The 25,102-nt window shown below is 34.9% G+C and overlaps 1 protein-coding gene across 4 annotated transcripts in view; it reads right to left on the bottom strand.

The window, feature by feature from the left end:
- Positions 1-25,102, bottom strand: part of Ttll7 (tubulin tyrosine ligase like 7) — a 130,533-nt gene that overhangs the window by 73,203 nt on the left and 32,228 nt on the right. For all 4 annotated transcript variants that reach the window (XR_010050264.1, XM_063257669.1, XM_063257684.1 and 1 more), the window contains 6 exons: positions 14,660-14,859; positions 14,332-14,463; positions 12,224-12,345; positions 11,268-11,335; positions 5,959-6,117; positions 3,798-4,014 (listed from right to left, as the gene is read on the bottom strand). Coding sequence is in view for 3 of the 4 variants with exons in the window: in XM_063257669.1 (XP_063113739.1) it covers positions 3,798-4,014; positions 5,959-6,117; positions 11,268-11,335; positions 12,224-12,345; positions 14,332-14,463; positions 14,660-14,684 (723 nt within the window). In the remaining variant the exon portion in view is untranslated. The remainder of the gene's footprint in view (positions 1-3,797; positions 4,015-5,958; positions 6,118-11,267; positions 11,336-12,223; positions 12,346-14,331; positions 14,464-14,659; positions 14,860-25,102) is intronic.

Raw genomic sequence — 25,102 nt, 5'->3', positions numbered from 1 at the left:
ATACACGCTGACAATCTCATGGCCTGGTTTTCAAAAAAAAAAAAAGAAATGACAGGTTTTCCTTGAAAGGCTGAGAATGCAATTGTCTACAGAATCATTTTAAATATTATTCACAATACTACCTACCATGGAAAATATCAAATGAATGTGAATACAGAAAGCAATTAAATTAAAATGTGATGCTACATATCACTAAGCAAGAAAAATGCCTCAAGTTTATTTTTGTTTGTAATGTTTTGGACCCTTTCAGTTCACACTCATATTTGTTGGAGGAAAGGAATTTTGTGAGAAAGACTTCCATTTCTTTTAAAAGTAGAAGATGAAAGCTCAGGCATACAGTACAGACTGAGAGGCGGACTGCCAAACTCACCACTCCACTTGGCACTGGCTGGGAGGCCATTTTACCTCATGGACCAGCCAGAGGAAATGGGCCACAAAATGCTGTACAGATCACAGAATAATTAACAGTAAATGCCTCATGCCCCATACCCGGGCTCCTTATGATTAGTCTGTCTGTATTCTTTTGTTATTTTTTTCTGGTTTTTTTGAGACAGAGTTTTGGTACACAGTTCAGACTACCCTTCAGCTCACTGTGTAGTCTATGCTGGCCTGTAACTCACAGTCATCTTCCTGCCTCAGCCTCCCATGTCCTGGGATTACAGGTAACACACCACCAGCTCTAGTCTCTTTATCCTTAAATTTGTTGATATGATTTTTCTTAAATAAAACTTGAAAATAATACAAAATTTAAATTTTTCATGTTGTCAGGTATTACACACCTAATGGTTCCTTATCAAGCCAGCATAAATATTTCTCAAACTTTACCTTTAATTGCTACCTTCCTTGTGATCCTTCTCCCAGATTACACTGAATATAAATACTACATGAGAATGAATACACGTTTCACCCATCTGATTATTTTCATATCTCAATAACAACTACATTCATGTTTCACTGTATGTTTGCTACAGTTCCTTTGATCTGAGTAATGAAATATTAGAATAGGCACAAATGATCACTTATTATATGTTGTTGAAAAGCGCATGTGCCATAATTAAGGATGAATTTATTTGCTAAATGATATTTAAGGAGAAATTATAGAAGTGAAGGAAGCTATGAACCACATAACAACCTGAAAGGAATAAAGATAACATAACTTACAATCTTCCCTGCCTGTCTGCATACAGGCTCAACATAATATGGGTCAGTAGATATACAAATTGTCAAGGATTAGACAATCACTACATGACAGCAAAACAAAAACAAAGAACATTTATTACATTTCAACATTTGAAACTTATTATCTGTTTAAGAATCTCTAATTCTCATAGAAATGCACCACTTACTATACAACGTATGTTTATTGTCTTAACTGGAAAGAAAAAACAAGTAGTATCTGCTGCTCAAAATCCACCAGTGAAAGCATTTGGCTTTGTTGTGGCTTTTTTCAAGTCTCCTTTCTTACCTTTTATGTAACTGTAGTCTCAGCTTACATAAAATGCTGTATTTTACTTTTTAATTTTTCATATATCAACTTAGGAACTCAACCACAAGAGCACAGAGATAGATGTAAAATTTAGGTATTTTTTTCTATGCATGTAAAAACCAAAGCCAGAAGCTTATTTGATTCAAGAGCATTTGGCAAAAAGCCCCATTTCTCTTCTCCCTGTCTCTCATTATGATTTCCTAATGCAGTATATTTAAGAAAATTATATAAAAACAATTTAGTACACAAGGATAAAGCATTTTATCACCAAAAAAACCTTATGTCTTACTCTCTCCAACAGTATCAAAAGATCACTTCCTTACACATATAATCCAATTTTAAAACTCCAATTATTTTAATCATCATCTGTGAATGATAATCCTCAAATTACACTTATCACTCAGACCTCTCTTTAGAACTTCAAGCCCATGCTGTACATCCAAATGCCTACAGAATAGTTCTTCTGGGAGTCAGACAAGCATTTAAGCTGAACATATCAGCTTCCCACAAACCCATCAAAATCACCTGTATTCCCTGCTCACAAACAGTAATACCCAGCAACCCCACTGCTTGGGCCAAACATTTGAGTTTTGTCTTCGATTTCCCTCTCTCTTGTTTTCTTTCCACAAACCCAACCTGTCATATTATATCAATGTCACCTACATTCTTAGATATAGCTGAAATATGTGTCTGTCCTGTACATCCAGCCCCACTGGTATTATCTTGATCTGAGTCACCTCTCCTCTCATATGTGGTCAGTTTTTTGTCTCTTTTACCCTAGTCTGCCTATCCATTTCAATTGCCTTCTCATATTCTCCACACTTAAGACCAAGTGACCATTTTGCAAACAAAAATGTCTTTCCTTCTTTCAGAGCTTCATCTTAATTTAAATTCCAAAATGCTAAGCATGGCCTACAAAATTTTGAAAGATCTGGTTTCTAGGACTCTATCCTCACCTCTAAACATACATTCCTTCTTAGTCTGTACATTAGCCAATGAGAGTAAGTGGCCTTTTCCACATATTGCGGTCTCTTTTTAACTTTAATCCACTCTCTTGCCTGGAGCTTCATCCAGTTGCACCCTACCCTGCCCACATCTGGCTAGCTGTTCATTATTCAGACTGAAATTTATAGGCAAGCTCCCTTTCTATCCTTTAGCTGAGTTAGGTGCCCCTGCTAATGCACTGCCATAGCACCTCTGTTTCTTAGACCATCACACTTACCATCAGGAATTATAAATGCTTATTTTACTTTCTGCCTCCCCACTAGACTGTTGCTTCTGTAAGGTCAAGCACTGTATCTGTTCATGGCCACTGCTTTTTTCCAAAACCAGCATAATGCCTAGAATGTAGTAGAGCTCAAACATTACTTGGTGATTGGCTATATCCACACCTTCCAACCTTTAATGAAATGTTTCTGTTAACACTCTTTCCTTCTAAAGCTCTGACAGTTCCTTCATGTTTTCTTTGCCAGATTTACAGCATTTTCATTCTATTGGACACAGCAACCAGACACCATTTAATTTTGAAAATACGACCAACCTCAAAGCAAATAATTGTGTACATAATAGTAGAGAACAACAAACAGGCCTAGCGTTAGAAGTTAACTAAATTTTAAAGTATAAATCATAAATCACAACTGATATAAAAGTAAGTTACAGATTATGATTTTTACAATAAATTATAGGTATGACTTTTATAAATGTGCAATTGCAAGGAAAGAAAAACTTACTAGAAAAATGCCTTAAAATGCTCCATTTAATATTTTTTCAATGCACATGGAAACTACTAACATGTCAACTTCACATTTGGTCAGTGAAATTTTGCAGTCTTATTTCTCTTTTGTGCTATAAAAATTAAGAACTGCTTGGTAAATTTTGCACTTTTCTGATTTTATAAGCAACATGTTTATACTGTACATGTTCACCTTCATTCGTTGGCTACAAAGCCCACTGGAAAGCCAGACCTTCTTTGAGGAGCACAACATTATCGCTGGATGGTTACATGTATTTCCCTATAGTCCTTTCTGTATACAGCCATGGTATAGATGTGTGCTGGGAAATCTAGCACACATCTTTCTGCAAGTATCTTTTCCTAATTAGCCTGCCTAGATTTAGATACTATTTTTGCTTAGTTTCAGAAAGTTTCCTGTAAGTTAGAAACAGTCTTCTTTATGCATACAATTCTTCTAGACCATAAGAATTTGAGAGGAGGAACTCATAAAATTTTAAATTCATAAGATTTTAAATCTCATAGATGCTTTTTAGAGAATACACTGAACAAATGAATGAAACTCTTTCTAGTACCACTTACCAAATTTGACTCATTAGGTGGAATGTACTTCTCTGTTCCCATCCGCACGAGTCCATCATGGTAAAGAAATATTTTTAGTGGGTCACATGATGTTACCAGAATATAAATTCGCAAGTCAAACTTGTAACCTTCCATTAGGAAAGGTTTTTCAATATATTCTTGAACAATCAAATGATCCTGAGATGGAAGTTTATCACCATTTCTTATCAAAGAAATCCTAAGTGTAAAGAAAAAACCAGAATAATTCAATCTGGAGGCAAGGTTTTCAAAAAGTTACCTATATACTCACTAAAGAGGAAAATAGTGCAGTGAGGAACTCCAATTGTCACACCCTCCACAAAAGTGATGAACAGAGGGAAAAAAAAAAAAAAACAAGGAGGAGGAGGAGGAGGAGAAACAAACAAACAAAAAAACAAGAATCAATTTTTTGGAATATCCACAAAACAATGAATTTTAAAAACAGTTGTATGTATATTAAAAAAAAACCTCCCTGACATTTTAAGTCACTCTCATCCTCGCAGTAAATCTCAGCTCAGCAGTGACCTCAACAGCAGCCCACATTTCCAGCACAAAACTGCACCAGTTTTTGAACACACAGAATGGGCTTTATGCTAGTGGTTATTCTGACCTGCCTACAGCTGGCTTGCTTTTATCTCTCCTAACTTGTAACTCTGATAGTGCCAAGGTGTCTACTTTGTGAAAAAAGTATTTAAAGGCAAATGGTCCCAGCTGGCTAGGGCAAAAGATAACACTTGTAGCAAACAAGAAAATAACTAAAATGACTAAGTAAACGCCGGGGTATGAAACTCTTTGAGTCTTGGGAAAACTCCAACAGATTCCTTTGGAGTGAGAAGCCAGCGTATGTGCCCAAGCTAGATGCATGCTCAGGAAAGACCTGACAAGGCCCTAAGCTCGCATCTCTGGCTATCCATTAAACTACGAAGCAGAACTGAGTAAAGGCAGAACTATAAACTGTCTGAGTACCAAAGGTAACCAACACACACCGGTCCTACCAATACTGCCATCAAAAAAACCCTAAGACTAAACTGGAAGATTATTCTATATGATTTAAACAAAGGTAAACATGTAAATATAAATGTATTAGTATCAAATTTTAACAAATAGATTAAAATGTGAAATTCAATTGTTCTCCTCCACAAACGTCACTTTTATACTAACATGTAAGACGTCAATAACCAGTTGTAGTGGCACACAACTATAATACCAGCACTTGAGAAGCTGGAACAGGAGGACTGCCATGAATTCAAGGTCAACCTGGGCTATAAAGTGAGTTTGAGGCCAGTCTGAACTATAAAGCAAGACACTATCTCAAAGAAAAAGAAAAAAGGTCCACATTGAGAAAAAAAAATGAGAAATAGGTACAAAATCACATTTATTTCTAAGCTACCAAACCATATTTAAAAATAATATATGATTGACTGCATTATTAATTATGCTTGAAACAAAGCAAATTTCTTAAACAGTAATTTCACCTAGTTGCAACCATTTCAAGTATTTTTTAATTCGACAGGACTTTAAATCAAAAATTTAAATACCTCAAGTATATTTTATTTAAAATAGGGACATAACACTTTCTTTTAAAATGTGCAATGCAGAAAACTAACCATAAGGAACCAAAATCAAGTTGCATGTTCTATTCTCAGCTAACATTTCTGGTTCTTGGCACTCTATCTTACTATGTGCTCTACTTTATTTTAAAATCCAATTACCATGGCTACATAAAGAAAAATTATAAACCTAAGAACATACATATTTTACTTGAAGAATTTTAGCTATAAAAAGTAACTCCCTTCCTTTTCAAAAAGTTAACTTAGCTCTACTACAGGAATTTATTTCATTCTCTAAGTGTATTAAAATTATAAATGCTTATGAAGAAATTAGAAAATTGCTTTCTTTTATGTTTTTATCTCCTATTGAAGTCTGCTTTTTTAAAATTTAATTTTAATTTTTAAATAGAATTACTGAGGCCTATGAGACATGTTGAAAGAATAAGGCTCATTAAAGATTCAGAACCAAAAAAGCAACAGTAAGAAACGTATTTTTTTCATAACTGTACTCAACTTGAGTAATTATGCACATATACTCTTTTCCTTCCATTTTTAATTTTTTTTTTTTACTTTCCAAATAAAAATAAACCTACCCATGGCCCATGGCACCATTAGCTGGTTTTACTATAAAGGTTTTCTGCTTCCGTTTTTTCTTCAATTCTTTTACATAGTTCTGAAACTGAGTATATTCAGAAGGAAAGATCCACGTTCGAGGAACAAAGGTGTAATCCAGAGGACGAGACTTAATCATTCTGTAAAGTAGAGACAATCTGAAAAATAGTTTCTATTCAAATCTTACAAATTTTATTTCCATGAGTTATATAACATAGATTTAAATTCCCTCCATTCGTTCATTTACTAATCCAGTCAACAAATGTCTGTTTACTAATAGAACTTAAAACACCTACTATGGACTAAATAGTGGACACTTGGGATACATCAGTGGGAAAAAAAAAGCAGACAAAAATCCCCACCCTGTTAAGTACTAATTCACATATTACTATATTGTGAAAATCTGGTTACACACTGTGCTGGACACTAGTGATATTAAAATAAATTAGTGTGATCCCTATGTTCAAGGAATTCACAAATAGACCATTAATTACAAACCAATGTGACAAATACACAGCAGGTAAGGCAAGGTAACATGCAGAAACAATCATTAACTCAATCTCATGTGTGGGATTCAGGAGCAGGCTATGTTTCAGGGCCAAGTGCCATTTCTATTCTTTTTTTAAACATGACTTCAGGGTCTCCTGAATCATCCATTCACAACAGCCTGTGACTCCCTTTTACAGCACTGTCATTGAGAATTTAACTGGTTTTCTAGAAAACCACGTGAAAGCTTGTGATGGGGTATACACATTTTACTTATATGAATTACTACACAGGTAACTGTGTAACTACAATGTATGTAATGATGTTTTGTATTTTCTATAAATTAGGCTGCCTATGAGATGCTTAATTTATGGATATTAGGTATAAAATGTCTAAATTTTAATTTGAGATTTAATTTTAATTTGAGATTGATAAATCTCAAATGTTAATTATTTTGTATATACTGATTCCCACCAAAATGAAGAAATTATGAAAGTCAAAACAATTGTGAAAAATCTGATTGCTTCAAAAGAAGTTTTTCTAAAAGTGTGCAAATTTTCTATAGATAAACAGATATTGTCTCCAAATAAGGTTGGTGAAAGTTAAAATGTAACCACAGAGTACACTATGCACAGAAGTAGAGTCCAATTTTTAAGGTTAGTTTATAAGATTTGGATAATCCAACTAGAGATTCATATAGTTTATGTGCTCTTTAAATAGACTCCTTCAAAAATGTATCCAATATGAGATGGAAAATAATTACCAACTTCTTTCTGATCTATATTAAACCTATGAACCAAATAATGTCAGTACAAAATAGAATAATATTGAGTAGTTTGAAAACAATACAAAAAAATTGAAACAAAACAGAGTAACAGGGCCATGTTTTTGTTTTCAACACCTTTAAAAATATTTATATGTCTAACAATGATATAAAATTAGATCACATTACAGCTTTAAATTAAAAAATTTTAAATTAATCACATGGTATTTAAGAATGCTATCACAGGGGCTGGGAATTTAGCTCAGCGGCATAAGCGCCTGCCTTGCAAGCAGGCAGTCATGAGTTTGATCCTTGGTACCGATAAAAAAGGAAAAAGACAAAAAAAAAGAAGAATGCTATCATGCTCTGACATTGTTCGCAAAAAAATTTTAGCACACATATATTCAAGTGGAATATTTCATTCCATTTAAGTAATCTACCTTGAACAGAAATATGCAGCTCTAGTTAGGAATTTGGCAGTCAGATAATTTCTGTTTTAATCACAAATTTACTAAATGATATTACGTAAGTAATTCAGTTAACGATTTTTATTACTAGGTCATTTTTTACTAATAGAAAAATATTTTGTCCTTAAGAATAGTTCCAAGGATTGTAAGAAATGAGAAACTGTTTACCCTCTAACTTCTTTGAATCATACCACCTATTCTCTATAAAGCAGCCAGAAAGGATCTTTGCAAAACACAAATCTGGTCTAAGTACTACTACTCTATCTCATTCCCACCTCCCATATGGCCTTCCAGATAAAGACTAATATTGAACAACACCCTTCACCTGATCTCCCTCCCCACCTCCACCCCCATCTCTCTATGCTCCAGGCTGTAATGGGAGTTTGTCAGTAACTTGATTATCCATGTTTTCTCCCACTGTATGACCTTGGCTCATGCTCTTCTTCCTGCCTGGATAGTTCTTACTACCATCTGCGCCTTTCCTGTTCATCATTCATGTATCAGTTTCCACGGCACTTCCTCAGGGAAACAGTCACAAATCTCCCTAATCAGCTCTAAGTTCTTTCCTATTACCACTATAGAACTATTTATATCTACTTCATAGCACTTAACAAAGTCACAATTGAATATTATTGGAACCTAAGTCTCTTTTTGATCAATGTATGTGCCCAGAGTCCAGCACCATGCCTGTTATATAGTAGCAACATACTAAGTATGTGTTAAGTAACAAGTGCAACATACACCCTAAACTTGAATGAGATAATTACTTCTTTTTCTGAAGCTCATTCTTTTCCACTCAATCCCTGAAATCGTATTACTGGTACCTACATAATATTCAAACCAAATATTCAAACCAAAAACCCAAGAGTGGACCTGAAGACTTCTCCCTTCCCCACTTTTAATTCTCACATCACAGCACTTTTCAGTAAGTCTTTCATATTTCTTTATTCCCTTCCCCATTTTCACTATCACTTTTGTGGCACATTAGATATTAACTACCTTTGAGGTGATTATCTAATCACCTCCTGAAAACATTTCTCTTTGTAGGTTTATCACCAATGAATTTATTATCCAGACTATTCTAAAGAATTTCCTGATTAAAGTCAATCAAAAACTTTGCATTTCTCTCAGGAGGGGTGTGTCTGTGTGTTGAGTAGTGAATGAGGTGAATGAAGAAATAAATATGATAATATAGAATATATACCCTCAGCATCACCTGGTTGAGCCTAATATCCTAAATATCTACAGGAACAGAGTTAAGGTCCCCAAAAATCACATCAGCTCAAGTTTCTTCCACTGTTATCTTTGTATCTTCTTCCACTGTTGTCTTTGCCCAAAATCTTATTACCTCCTTCTTAGAAACAAACTTCTGCACATTTCCTACTATTTGTTTCCTATTCTAACTGTGCCAGAAAGCCTTCCCAGACCTCTAACAGTGGGGTCTCCCACTCTCTCTGTCACCCGCACCTCTAATGTGGCTTCATAACACTGTGCATATTGGTAGTATTCCTCCCTTACAAAAAGTGGGTTCTAGGCAGGGATTAGGTCTTAATTTATCTTAAAAATCACCAGTCTCTGAAATATAAGCTAGACTGACCAAAATACTATTAAGTAGATATATAATTATAAACTTTCACATAAAACCACATCACTATTTCTCTACTTATAAACATGAATTGACTGTCATGAATTGTCTTCTTCTAAAAAGCAACTGCTTTATTATTCAACATTCTTATTTTTTTCAGATTTTTAAAGAGAAAAAAACAACAAAAATGATACAGGCTTTCAAAACAAGATGATAGGAAATTAACAATAGTTATTATATTGCATATTGTTGTCTTCCAAACAGTTGCTCAAGGGCTGGGGATATGGGCACAGCACCCTCCTGGCAAGCACAAGGGCAATCTCCTGAGTTTGATTCCTGGTACCAAAAAAAAAAATTTATATAGATAGATAGATAGATAGTTGCTCAGACTACCAGATATAGGTATGCAAAACTGATCAAACAATGTAAGCACTAACTGTACTTTTTAATGAACTAATAGAATGAGTAGTACAATTATTTTAGCTATCTTGTGTGTATATATGTTTTTTCTCTTCCTTTTTTCCTCCTTTCCCATCTCAATTGTTCTTTCCTTTTGAGCAGTTCTTTCCCTTTCACAATACCTATTGTGTATTTTGAATCTCACTCTTTCAGTTTTTCACAGTAGAGAGACAATATGATGTGTATGCATGCAAGTCTGATTTATTTCACTTGTAAGTATGGTCCCTAGTTGCATCCATTTACCTATAAATTTAAGCTTTGAGTTTATCTTTCTTTGTAGCTGAGTAGTACACCATTGTATTTAAAAAACACATCTTTTTTTAATCTGTTCCTCAGTTAATGGGCATTTGGGTTATTTCCAAGATTTAGGTATTACAAGTTGTGCTGCTATAAACATGGGTGTACATTTATCACTGTGCCATGTTTTCAATACTTCTAGAAAAACACACAGAAAGGGAACAACTGGGTCGAATAGGACCTCCAATCCTAGTTTCCTGAGGAATCTCCACACTGATTTACACAGTGGTTGCATCAGTCTACACTCACAAGAGTGAAAAAGGGTTCCTTTTTCTTGCCAGCCATTGTTATTGGTTGATTTTTTGATGACAGCAATTCTTTCCATGGTGAGATGGAATCTCAGTGCTGTTTTAACATGCATCTCTTGAATTACTAATAATGTTGAATATTTTTTCTTTTATTTATTTGCCATTTGTATTTCTTCACCTGAGAAGTGTGTATTCATCTCAAATGCCCATTTTTGGATTAGGTCTTTAAATTTGAAGGGCCTGATTTATTTTTAACTTCTTTGTATGTTCTAGATAGAAGTCCTTTGAGGAACAGCTGGCTAACCAATAGTCTTAAACTAAAAGAAAACTATAAATTCTAAACCAACAGAAATAAAACTACATAAAATTCTTTCATTCAGCAAAACACTTGGGTAATTTTTAATAGTTTTTCTTATAAAAGTAGACTCTAACTGTGAAAACTGTCCTCACAGATAAATACATGCACATGCGTATGTGTAGACAGTCATGCCCACCTGTGATTATGCATATGTGTATGCATACAAGCCCCTGGTACAGTTCTTCACATGTGCTACATGTTCAGTAGCCAATATAAATTGGTTATGCACATAGTAAAATGAAACAAATTAGTTTATTCATGGTTAAACTGAAACTGAAAGCCACATACAAATTACCACATATTTAAAAGAAAAATTTCTGTTACTTAAGAGACAGCAAGCTGCAATTAAAAGAGCTAGACTCTGTCCACTGGGCTTCTGACCGGCTCTGCTGATAACTATTTATGTGACTTTATAAAAACTATCATTTCTCTGACCCTCAATTATCTCTTCTGTAAAGTAAAGGATTACAATAGGGAAATGTTAATGTTAGTGTTATTCTAGCACTAGAATTCTCTCTCTTCCATCTAAATACCATTTCAAATAAATGTAACTTTACATGGGGTAATACTATTATATTCATAACATAAATTTTGAACAGTTCTTTATTATAAGAAAATGAAGATTACTTGGTCATATTTCTTGCTAAGAAATCCTTTCTACAGATCTCTCCCATTCCTGGAAAATGATTGATTCTCTGGAAAATAAAAAGATAAGTATCAATATTCTCATTGACTTAATGAATATACTCATTAATACTATAATAAAGTTATATTTTCCCTTTGGATTTTATATCTTAATCAATTGATAATTATTAATTTAAAACATTAAAATTAAGTGGTCTGTAATTAATATCTGGCACCAAAATATCTATAGTAGTCACAGACAAAAATTAGACAATTTCAAAAGCATCAGAAAAAGATTACATAGATGATTTTGTTTCTAATGGTCTTTATTGAATAAATGGTAGTTCGTCATGCAAATCATTCAGGTATGCTAGATTTACTTATGTATACATATAGTCTCTGCAGAAAAATGACAAAAATGGAGTAGTAACATATGCTCCCTCTGATCAATTGTGTACTAATCTTTAAACTAGTAGATGAAGGACTATTCACAACAACTGTCTAAACTTGACTGCATTTGGATTTTTAATTTGATGTTTATTTTCTCCTGAATATAAAATCTATTATATAATGCAAAAACACTAATTACATATAATTGACAAATCAACTTATTTCCACATCCCCATATCCCCATACTTTACATGGGGTAATACTATTGTAAGACTTTCATCTATTTCATCACTCTATTTCATCACTCTCACTTATGTTGCAATGCGAAGTACCATTTTAGTAATGGTGGGTTTTTTCCTATTGAGTTTTCTTTAAAGGAGGAAAAATTTAAGGTTAAGTTTGAAAGATATGCAAGTTTCATGCAAAATTCAGCTGGAGAGTCACAAAGCAGCTACTCAGGAGTTAGAACAGAAATCTAGTATGAAAACAAAGGAATTTATACAAAGGAAATATCACAGAATTCATATAATTTGCCTCATGCCAATAATTTGTCTTGTTTACTTTCCTACCTGGTAATTTTGTAGCTCTGCAATCTTCTCCTGCTGAACAGCAGAATCACACCAAATAAGGTTACTTGTTTCATCTTCATCTGGAGTTTTCATAAATCCCAGTTCATCTATTACTAAACGAACTAAAAGTAAATAATTAAGCAGTAAGTAAAATACCTCTGAAATATATTTGTTGTATATATATATATATATATATACATATGCACATAAAGTATTATATTAGTTCACAGTGCTTTGTTTGCAAAATATCCCCTAGTTTCAGCATACCCATATTTTTAATCCTAACAGATTTACCTGAGATTAAATTATTCTCTCTAGTAAGTGAGAACTATATTATATCACATCCCCTTCCTTAGTTTTCAATCTCTTAGATTTAACAGATACACAAAACTGCCAAAGGACATAGTTATTAATTTTAGCCCCATACAGACATCTGACACAACATGTCTTCTCAGGAAATTGTGCTTTCATGGCTTTTTCATAACCTGGAGCTAGGCAACCACAGGTAAAGGTAAAAATAGTCCTGCTCATCAGATCTACCTTTTACTTTTCACCTCCCTTGTTCAAATTATTGCTAGCACTTAATTCAAGTTATCTTTGTTTACTCAGGGCATTAAATAACGAAGAGAAATTTACAGGAAAGAGCTACATATTGATCCTCCTGTATTCCTAATTTTGAAGTTCTACTGAAAAACTCATGCTCTGAAAAAGGCTCCCTTTTAAAAACAAACCATTTCTATGTTCCTCTCAAATCTAATTTCACAGTGAACATACTGCTATTTTCCTTCCAACAAATTTCAAATTTAAAATAAAAATAAGGAATAAACATAGGGTAAATTTGGGGTTACAAAAGAATTCTCAGTCCTAATAGAATGGTGTATCTATATAGCAAACTTTTAATATTTTGTTTTTAAATATTTTCTTTTTACCACTAGAAGGAATGGTATCAACTGCTTGAATGACTTAGCCCAGTTTGAAACTGATAACTAAAATACCTGTTGGTCTGGAACCCTAGGAACTCTTGACTTTTGCTGCCTAAGAAGAAAAGATTTTATATGCAAACACTCGCAGATGCAAGCATTACAGAGAGGACAGTGACTGGGGATGGAAGAGACTGGTAGGTGGACCTGATGTTTTTCCAGGAGAAGCTGTAACCGGAAGGAAGCCCCAGGTGATCACATCAAACACGCAAGCCTTAAAGAAAGCACTGTTCTTTCCTGGTCTGCAGACTACCACACAGCCTTGACACCGCGGGGCTCAGCAGTTGTGTGCTAACTAAAATACACAGAAGGCAAGGGCAACCTCGGCACAACCTGGGAGATTTCTGTAACTGGTTCACACACAGCAAAAACAAGGACTTCAGAAGATCAACACAGAATCAGACCTATTCCTAGGTAAACCAGAGACAGTCTGGGGCCTCTTTGAAATACCTGGAAAGACCCAAACAAAATAAATGGAACTCAGGGAAACCGTGGATGGAGACATGTACTGAGCATCGTGAACCTGCTGGTGAGCCTCACAGGAGCTGGGAAGGCTGGGAACACAGCAAATACACAAGAATGGAAGAAAAGAATAGAAAATAAGAAAGGGAAGAAGGGTTAAGGGAAGGGAGAGGAGTAGGGATAAAAGAAGAATCAAGATATATTATGTGCAGGTACAAATTCCCTATGATAAATGTTTTATGTATCAAAAGTATACCAATAACATTAATTTTAAAAGCATAGTGGAAAAGACCATCTTTTTCTTATATTCACAAAATCCAATCTCTAAGGTCATTTGTGTATAAATTTCTGTTACTGTCAATGTCAAAGCTTGAAAACTGACAAAGGTGAACTTTAAGACCAGATATTACATTTTTAATTCTTATTTTTTTAGCTATTTAACTGCATTTTTGTTTTAAATGAAACTATAAAAGTCAATATCTTTTTAAGGAAATCATCCTCCATTGCATTGGAAAAGAATTCCTCCAACATGTCATAAACATCATAGAAGGCACTAAAAAACTATTGCATAAAAGATAGCTATCTCTCTGAAATTCTATACAGTTTTCAAATCAAACCAGTTTTTACAACAATTTAAAAAAATCCTATTATTCTGAAGAGACCTACCAATTTCAAATTTTGTCCCAGCAACATTTGCTGTAATGATTCCCTTCTTTTTCTTCTTTCTTACTTTCCTTTTCATGGTGCTTTGATAAGGTAATTCTGTATTCAGATTCAAGGGAGAGGGTGCCTGTATAACTTTAAAAAAAAAAGGTAAGCAATCAAATATTACTGTAACTTAAAAAAATAAAATCCACACCAGAAATACAGCTCCCTCCTACATAAATTAAATTATGAGGCTTTAAAAGTTCATAAATAATTTGAATAATTTAAAAACTTAATAATTATCCCTAATTATCCCTCCATTCGTAACAGAATACATCAATCTGCTTACCTCCTTCCTGGGGCAGAGATGGCATTATTGCCTGTGGCAGTCAACAAGCAGTGTGTGCCTCTGTTCCAAACTCTCACGAAATCTGAAGTCCTGCACCAGTCTAAGAAGGATATGGCTCCAAATCACTGAAGGTTCCGTTCATATTATATCTTGGTGGAATCTTCAGATTTCAAGACACAAACTACGGGCTAAAAAGGTACCTATAAAGATTTTTTAAACAAAAACACTTAGAAAACAACTTTTAGGAAAGTTTTCTTTCTGATAAATGCCAATACTATTCTTTGTAAAAGTCAAGTAAAGACAAAAGATAACATGTTCAATCAACAAATATTTGTCAATTTATTAAATGTTTTATAAGATGCCAAAGTGTGGTTCACTATCCTGAAAGATCATACAATCTAGTGGAGGAAGTTTTATTAAATTTTTATATACAACAACCAACACTGCAACAATAACAAAATTCACTTCCATTTATCAAACATTTGCCATCTGAAGCAGTTATATTACACTCAATCTTTCACCAAACCTGGGAGGTGGAAGCTTTTACCCTCATATTACAGATAAATAGATGGAGTTCAATAAAGGACAAATAATTAGGTCAGTTTTTATTAAGAAAGTGACAAAATAGAGAATGAAATGAAGATCCTTCTAATGTCAAAGCCAGAGTCCTATAACCAGGACCCAAACACCCTTTGACCTAATACCTAAAATGTAACTGTGGAAACGTTTTCTGTATGAGACAGTAAGATAACCACCAAGGAAGAGATTATTTGCTGACTGAAGGCAGAGAAGGGGTACAGAAGAGGACTTCCTAAAACAGACTACATGTGAGTTGTGCCTTATAAAATCGGAACAATTTTGAAGGGCAAAAACCAGGAGAAGTCATTATTATAATACCTCACTTAAAACAAAGAACTTTTTAAAAATGAACTACTTTGATTTATCTTATACTCAGTATGGCCTACAGTACTGTCTGCTTGTATGTTCATTGTGAATGTATGCAGGCATGCCGTGACCCTGTTACACCAAATTGCAACATTATACCACCAACTTTCTGATTTTTCCCTCCAGTGTTACAATCTTTGAGTTGTTGTAAATGTCCCTAAACACAATCAAACATTTAAACCTGTTATGATAAAAAAGGTATGATACTGCATTTACTCAAAGATTATTGGGTTTGCAAGAAACGCACACATGTTCACCTATGTAAACTGCAACTTGAATCTGTAATAAGGAGGGGTTTAGGGGTCCAACACTGGTGTGTGTTTTGCTCCTTGGACCGAAAACTATGCGGAAGCTCTGCTATCCCCAGAGGTCATGGCAAGAAGACCCACAGCCCCTGATGCTCATGGGGCAAGATAAAGACCTGCTGAGGGTGACAAATAATAAAGCAGCAGCAGGAGTAAAAGTCTTGCTTGGGGAAGAAACAGTTTCTTTATCAAGAATGCTTTGTTTTTGTTCTTTTTACTAGTCCACAGCAATCTCCACCCTGTTTCAGGAGAAGTACCCTGTCCTCTCTGAAAATGTGTGAATATGCTCAGTAAACAGTGGCAAGCTTGGAGGGTCTTTATCTTCACCCATCCTAAGGCACTAACCTCTCCGCCCTGCTCTACATATTACTAAACTGTCAGTCTCTTAATTCATCCTTCGCTGTAATCCCCATTCAGACAGGTGGGGCTCTTGGCCAGGTCCCGGAAGGAACTCATATACATCATCCCAACGTTCATTATTAATCAGACTCACAAAGAGAATTTAGAGTTTCGTTTGTTCTCAGGTATTATTTGTATTAGAATTGCCCAGTATAATCCAGTATCAAAGCCAGGAAATCTTTATTACAGACCAACAGTGGGCAGACAGTGTGTTAAGCCTTTCAAACAGTTTGTCTCATTAACAAACCTTGAATTTCAGTTCATTATTCCCAGGCTAGGTACATTTAAGAAACCAAAGATTGGTAAGTTCAAAACTCAAGATAGCCCGGTTTAGAAACTGAACTCCATTCTGGTGAAATACTCTATCCAGTGAACTCCACTATTTTCAGACACCACGTAATATGCCATACAGACCTGCCACACAAGGGGTTTACAACCCTGTGTACTGAAAGACATGGCTACCGTCTGGGAATTCATAGCAGTTTCACAGCACTTAAAGCCAAACAGTGAAGCCACAGCGAACATCTCTAAACCGATCTCTGGGATCCCAATTCTAAGTGGAAATGGACCAGATCATGTCTCAGCACAAAACAAAGGAGTGGTCTAAAGTTCAGTTCGGTTTCTTTCTGGAGGCTCTCTGTTGCTTCAGGGAGGTAACTATTTGAGTTCACGAGTTCTTGTTTAACATCTTGTTACTGGAGTAAACAAAGGTCCCCTTTACAGTATCAGAGTACTCAGCCCTAAAGTAGGTAATGATGTCAACAACACTTTGAACACAATTATACTAGGCTATAAAAATGAATTTGTTAACAAACAGTGAGAAAAACAACTGTGATTTGTATAAAATTCAAAAAAAAGAATGCTTACCCCTTCCCTCACTTGGTAATTTAAAAATTATATTCTCCTTATATAAACTTTATTGAATTCCATTTACATTTGGTGAAAGTGCTTCACACACTTGAGAACTTCACTACAACATTCCAATTCTACTGATTCAAATTTATTCTAGACCAAAAATTTAAGATGACAGATTCCTGGCACAAAAAGAAAAAAGTGAGAGCTATTACATTACTACTATTCAAGAAAGCTATAGTTACTTGCTTTCACAAAGCAGAAAGCATTTTTCAGTTACTTCTGAAATCTTTTAAGCCAATGGCTTCCCAACTTTGGCTGCAAAGTGAAATTAACCATGAGGCTTTGAAAAACCTAGTATCAAGACTACAACTCAACACCAATCAGGAGTCAGCCATGAGCACGTTGGTTTTTTTTTTTTTTTTTTTTTTTTTTTCCTAACACATGTTGGCAGCAAAGAATGATTAGATTATTCATGGGGAGTTGGTGCACCTTAAGACCAGAATGTTAAGTGAAATAAACCAGACATATAAGCTTAACTATCACATGGTTTCTCTTATATGAGAAACCCAGAATATAAATAAAGAATAAAATAAAAGATAATATGAAACAGCTAGGTAGATCTTCTGCAAATAGGAAGAAGGCCATGAAATGGAGGGAAGATGAGAGGAGTGGAGGAGAATGAGAAAAGAATTATAATGTGTTATGTACGCATACCAACCAGCACTTCTCAAGTTCTGAAATAATTGCAGAGTGCAGTCAAAGCAGAAACTTTAACAGTAGGCACATAAAGATACGAAAGCAAATAAAAGTTACAACATACACACAGAAAATAATAAGAAAAAACTTAAAGAAAACAGATATATTTTAAAAAGATCTGAAAAAATGGCTAAAGTACTCTATATTCCTGTTTCTAGTTCAACAAACTGAAAAAAATTAAAAATCAATAGAAAATTATGTCTATAAGAAACTATTTTTTCAAAGAATCATTTTTCCAAAACACCAAGCAAAGTAACCATAATACAGAATTCTCTAGTATCAACAGGTGCAGGAGACTAAAAATAAACCCTTATTTATACTCAGTCATAACCACCAGCCACAAAGGTAATCTCCATGAACAAGGTAGTTGTAGTTTATTTTATTCACTTCTCCAGTCTCTAGGACTACAATACTGCCTGACACAGAGGTCTGTGAACACTTATGCTATGCTCTGAATCTTTATATCCCCTCCTCAATTCAATAACTTAATCTTCAATTCAGTAAGATTAGGAAGTGGGACCTCTAGGAAGTGATGAGGTCATAAGGGCTCCTCCCTCATGAACAGGACTAGGAACTTTACCAGAAAGGTTTCCCCCAGTGTTTTGCACTTTTCCGGGCTCTTCCTCTTACAACCTGTGAGGAGGTCATACTGATTCGCTCCAGAGGACACAGCCACAACATGTCACATCGGACACAAAGATTAGTCTTAAGAGTCAAAACTTCCGGCGGGCTTTCCAGTCTTCAGAATTATAAGAAACAAGTTTCTATTATTTATAAATTCCCCAACCTGTGATATTTTTGCTACAGTACTGAGCACAGATGAAGGCGGTAAGTTAAACAATCCACTACTGGCACTGAAGTAATGAGAGATGGTCATAGAGTGTGAGAAGCAAATTCATACCATTTACAATATATCGCTTTCCCATTTTTAAGTAAAAATAAATATGAAAATTTACATATTATACTGACACAGGTAAATCCACAGAAGAATATATGCGCAAAGCAGTGGTGGCCTGCTGTGGCTGGAGACAAGAGTTGTGGGTGACTGACTTGTAGGAACACTGTTTTATATCCCAGGCATCTTTTACCAAATCAAAAAAGTTAAATGCATGGAGCAAAAGTTTATGTCAATATTATCATGGTGACAGCAAAACCATCAAATCCTTTATTTGCATTTTTGTCTTCTAGCATCATAGTTTTGAGTATCTGGCTCATTCCCATTCAATTTCCTTACTTAGGTATGGTTTTAACCTATCTTACAACACACTGCATCTTGCTGTAGTAATAAACCACCTCCAAACCTCAGCAGCTTAAAATAAGTAAAGTCTATTACTTGATCACACTACATATGGTTTCAGTGTAAGGACAGGTGTATATGGAACATGCTGCTGTCCTGTGTGAAGACTTAGTTGTGATAATTGAAGTAAAGGTTATTTTTTGTAAAGTGCTGTTGATATTTTCACTGCAGTTCATTAAATAATTTATTTTTGCTGTTCTTCTTTAGACTTAGTATACCAAGAAATAGTTGAAGTTTAAAAATCTGATGCTTTTATATAAACAATATTAAAAATTCAATATTTTGTGATTTTTTTCCTGTTAAGTATTTGTTGCTTAATAAAGCTCATAAAATTAAAATTTATAATTTACCAATAGAAATATTCTAAAGAATAAACGTTTCTGTGCCTTGATGATAAAATTAAGTCTTAAGTTGTTTAAAATTCATATAACTGTGAAATTATGTATTAATGTTTAAAGGGATCCACAAAAAAAAAAAAAAAAAAGGTTGAAAAATGACGACTTAGACCATTGCTTCTTTAAATCCCATCCCAGCAATGGCAGCATTGCATCATGTGCAAACTCCTTAGGAATGCTTATTGTTCAGACCTTTTGAATCAGAAATTTTCGGCCAAGGCCTAGGCTAGGTTAACAAGCCCTCCAGTGCCTCTGCTGCAGACTGCATTGAGAATCACTGGACTAGAGGCCCAATTCCTGCTGGCACAAGCACCCTCCAGCAAAGAGGGAGAGAAATGCCACCCCTGTTCCCTTCTTGGTCTTCTGAGGCAGAACTTGCAGATGATTTAGAAGACACCTGACTGAGCACTGAGTGGAGCAGAACACACTTGCCAAGCAGGACTCTTGGTTTTTTGTTTCACAGGTCTTTTTGTTTTGTTATTCATTCAGAATGTGTTTTAGAGAGGAGCTAGAAAAGAAATCTGCTACAATGGATCACACTTTCTACTGTTGATAGCCTTGCTATATGAGACGAAATTTGCTAACACAGAAAGATATTTTACACTATTTGATGCTAGTTAAGCTACCAATTCAACCAAACTCATTTTATAGACAAGCAACCACCAAAAACCCACTAATCAAGATTGATACCATTCATAAATATTAGTAATAATATTATATACACTTTACTCCCAAGTATCAGGCTGGAAGCATGTATCCTTGGTGTGAAAAGGACATGGACAGTCAAAAAAGGTGGAAGTGTAATGGAGAGGAGAGGAGAGGAGAGGAGAGGAGAGGAGAGGAGAGGAGAGGAGAGGAGAGGAGAGGAGAGGAGAGGCAAAACGCAAGTCAACATCAAAAAGAGAATGAATGTATCATGGTACACTCATGCAATGAAAATACTACACACTGGTAAAGATAAATGAACAAGACTTATGTCATGAATCATAGAACAATTCAGATCAAAATCAGCTGACGAATACATACCAGTGTATCATTTGCACTTCCTATGCTCCTCTATTTACTAAAGATGTAATTCTTAATAAAAAAGAATATACATGTATCATGTTTTAGAATATATATATACATTTATCATGGTTTAGCTTTTGCAATAATGTAGAAATGAAATAGTCAAAACACTTTTGCTTCAGCCATTGTATTTCTTTGGCAGTATTGTTTTCTAAATCCACACTGTTGAATCTTAAGCATGATCCTGACTCAAAAGCAAAGTGACTTATAAGTAACTCACAAGCAAAAAGTCACAGAAGGACTCTTAAGAGGAGGAACATAATCCAGATTGCTTTTTGATAGAATATACTGACATTTACTATGAAGGCAAGAGTTATGACAGAGAGTTTTGGGAAGGTATCTTAAAATTCCAAGAGAAGATAAGAGCTTGATCACAGAAACAACATGCTTAGAGAAAAAATATACTGCTCCAATAGAATAGCCACTGGACTTGCTGATCAAAAAAAAAAAAAGAGTGGGGCCAGGGATGTATCTCATGGTGAAGTATTTGCCTAGCATGACTGAAGTCCCGTGTTCAATTCCAGCACTGCAAAGAGAGTAAAAGATGATGAAAACACAGTCAGAAGACAGAGATTTCTGGCTTAAGGAACTAAGGAGGAGATGGCACTATGCATCCAAAGGACAGCAGAGATAAAAGCCAGCTTCAGGGGTAAAATGATTTCTGTTTTGTATTTGCACAATGAGGTCAATGAAAAAAGAGGAAAATAAGAAAATAAAATTAGTAGTTGGAGATGATGGATAAGAAACATCTCTATTTTTATAAATGAATATCTGTAACACAAAAAAGGTTCCTTCCACAGCATAACTGATCTATTTCTGTGTTTTCTGCCAAAATGACAATGGATTTCAAAATGCACAGCTGCATGATTGGCAAACGAATGACATCACCCAAACAACTCGCATAACAATAATGTATTGACACCATTCACCGTGTCAGAGTGTTCTGGAGAAGCTACTCACTCTCTGAACACAGTCACTTCTACCTCCCTTTCTCAGGCTGGATATACACCTAGAGCTACAGCAACATGTATAGTGTGAACCATTTGATCAACCACTGTTTAAAACCTGGTAGAGCCACATATGATATTAAACAAGACTAAACAAAAGAACTATTTAATGGCTCTGGTCACAGAATTAATGTCGACCTTGACCCCCCTCCCACTCTTCATTTTTCAAATTGGCCTTAGACTGCTGAGTATTTGTTTGATGGTTGTGGTTAAATTACATTAGCCATAAAAAATGTCCACTCAGGTCTGTGAAGTCATAAAAATGTCCATTCAGGTCTCATCTGTAGAATTTAGCCTAATATAAAATTTAGAAAGCAGAGACAGACAGGCAATGATAACACAACCTAACTTGAAAGCATTTTTCCCTTATTAATATTTGTATTTTTACTTACCTCTTCAGATAACAAAAAAGCAAATACATGATGAATTAAAGTACAATGAGAATAATAAAGTTCAGTTAATAAAATGACAGAACACAAAATTATGTCATAATGTGTCTGTCAAATGCTTGGACTCAACAGCCCCTTCAGACATATTTTTCTTAAAATATAATAGTACAAGAAGCTGTAAATAGTTCTCCAGTAGTCTTAAAAAATGAAAAAGAAGGGCTGGGGATTTAGCTCAGCGGCATAAGCGTCTGACTTGCAAGCAGGCAGTCGTGAGTTCGATCCCTGGTGCCGATAAAAACAAAAAAGACAAAAAGAAAAAAAAAAAGAAAAAGCCTCACCTATCCACAGAATCAACAGGTAATGATATCAGTAACTTCTGCATGTCTTACACACTTTTTAAATCTATTTATCTTCTTCTAGTCCCTAACTCTGTGAGGAACTGCATCAAATCTAAGAAGAGTGAACTTCATGTACTCAGAGCACCCAACCCATCTTTCATTGCACAAAGACCTGTCTTGTTCTAAACTATGGAGTTGGGACTGAGTGTCTTTTGGACCCAGTTCTCTGCAAAGTTCAGTAACCTGGATCACAAAGTAAAAGAGAGAGACTAAAGTGGAAAATTTCAAAAAGTAGACAATTGCCCCTTCTTTGCCAGAAAATGAACAATAGGTACCAAAATGTGCAGCTGCTTAGCCAGTGAACAAATGACATCACCAGAATGTCATTTGATGCCAGCATTTATAATTTATAGTTCTAAATGTCCAAAACCTAACTCTAACTTTCCCTGAAAATCTGGTATTCCTTTTATGTTCCCTAGCTTGGGAAAAATTATAACATAGCCAAACATGCAAGAGACAAATACATTAGAATCACCTTCCACATTTTCTTTGAATTTTTTTCTTTAATATACACTCAATGAATACCTTATTATCAATATTAAGATATGTATTAGTTTTATTATTTATATTTCCATCTGCTTATATGAATTTTAAATCTTAAATATAAAAAAATCCACTGAACTATTAAATAAGGCTCCTTTGCTGTCCATTAATAAGTTAACATGTGAAGACTACTAGATACCTACTTAACAGCCATTCACTAATCATCCTTACTGATGTAAAACCTGCTGGATTTTGTTAAATAACTACATTACCTATACTTCCTTACGGGCATATGTGACCAAGTGACTATAAATAAAGGAGGGACTGATGAGCCAATGAGGAGGAAGTGGAAGTTGTTGAGCAGGACTTCCAGGTAGAGTACCTGAAGGGAAATAGAAGATAGAGACTCATTTATTTGCTTTCCTGACCTGGTGACCAAAGCTGTGGCATTTTAAAATGACATTGATTTTATGTTGGAAATGCTGCAAAAATCTAAAAACTGCTATCTCCAGAGAAAATAAACTTCCCTCTAGTTTAGTCCATTGTTATTTTTGTTTCTCTTACCATCAGCTAACTGTGCATTTTAATTGGCATGCTGCTCTAGCAGAAATGGTGTTCACATACAATGTATACTACACTCTGTCATAAAGAAAGACACACTTGAGTCATCTGTTAAAAAATGAATGCACCTTGAGACCATAATGTTAAGTGAAATAAAACAGACATGCAAGCTTAAATACTACATGGTTTCTCTTATATGAGAAACTTAAAATGTAAATAAAGAACAAATAAAAGTGAGGTAAGAAGAAAGAGTGAGATAGTCCTTTCTCAAAGGGGAAAGGGATCAAGAGATGGGGAGTGGTAGGAAAGGGAGACAAAGGGGATCATAAAACAACCTGGGATGTGTCACGTACAGCACCACCTCAACACAGGGAATGTAACCCATGTGTACTGTAAACATGTACCAAAAAAAAAAAAAAAAAAAAAAACCACAGGAAAGGGATCAAGGGGGGGGGGCGGTATTTACCAAAAAAGGAATTATGTGATGTTATGTATTTGAACCAACTCCCCACAAGGAATGTAAACATTATGTACTACAAACATGTACTAATACTAAATTTTTTTAAAAAAACCAAATTACTACCTTGGGTTTTAAAAAGGTAGATCAGCTAAAATCCAAAGTAACTGGAACACTGATTTTTGGACATTTATCATTTTAGCTTTGGTCCGTATCTACCCTTTCTGTTAAAAGTAACCCAACTCTACTCTGGTAAAGTACTGCCCCTTCACTCTCAATCCATGTGGGAGAGAGAAAGCCCCATCACCCCTTTAGTTCTTACAAGTACTTGCCAGCTAGATCTAGGAACACAAGCAACATAAGAGCTGATTCACAAGAGAAAAATATCAAAGTTGTATTAATTTTCCATGTACGTGGAGATGTTCACCAAAAAAGGTGAAGTCAGAAGAAATGATCAAATCATGATTTTCTAATTTGTAGTCACAAAATAAATCTGTGCAGGAAAAACGGCCATCTGGACAAAGGTAGTAATACATTTAGGGACCTCATCAAGAGATACTTTGGGGGCAGTACAGAAGCTAGTGGAAGACAAGGGTTTACATTTATTCAGGTTTTTTGTAACTCAACTATTGGTGATCAAGGCTAATTTCCAACCTTTGTAAGCAAATGCTATTGCTCTCTAAACATTCTTTACAGCTGGCTGGATTGAGGGAAAAACAAGCCCCATGGCCCTTTCTGAAGTTACTGTCCCTCAGGTGGTTTCAGCTTTAAAAATTCAATATGGTGCATTTTGTTTAACTCCTTCACATGTAATCCAAATACAATTGAAAGTGATCCGAACTCCAAGGATAGATTAATGATTTCAGTCTAAAACAATTAAGGACTGTCATCCTCTAGGCCATAGAGGTGGCTCAGCAACTCAGGATTCTGAACGCAGAGCCCAACTGAAACTACTGAGAGTCCGATTTGGGATTGTCAGACTGTGGACAAAAACAAGATGCTTTTCATAAACTGGATTTGAATCTGAGAAGATACAGACCTACAGCTGCCAGCCCCCTTAGTCCCTCTCCACAGACTCTGGAAGGAATTTAGCGTTGCTTTTAAAGTTGGTTTTTAAATGAAGAAATT

This window comes from Cavia porcellus, unplaced genomic scaffold, assembly GCF_034190915.1.
Source record: "Cavia porcellus strain 051 isolate PalLab524CR breed Dunkin Hartley unplaced genomic scaffold, mCavPor4.1 scaffold_1, whole genome shotgun sequence".
In the NCBI taxonomy this organism is placed as follows: Eukaryota; Metazoa; Chordata; class Mammalia; order Rodentia; family Caviidae; genus Cavia; species Cavia porcellus.
The sequence above is the reverse complement of the archived record's forward strand: the minus strand, read 5'-3'. Positions and strand labels throughout refer to the sequence as shown.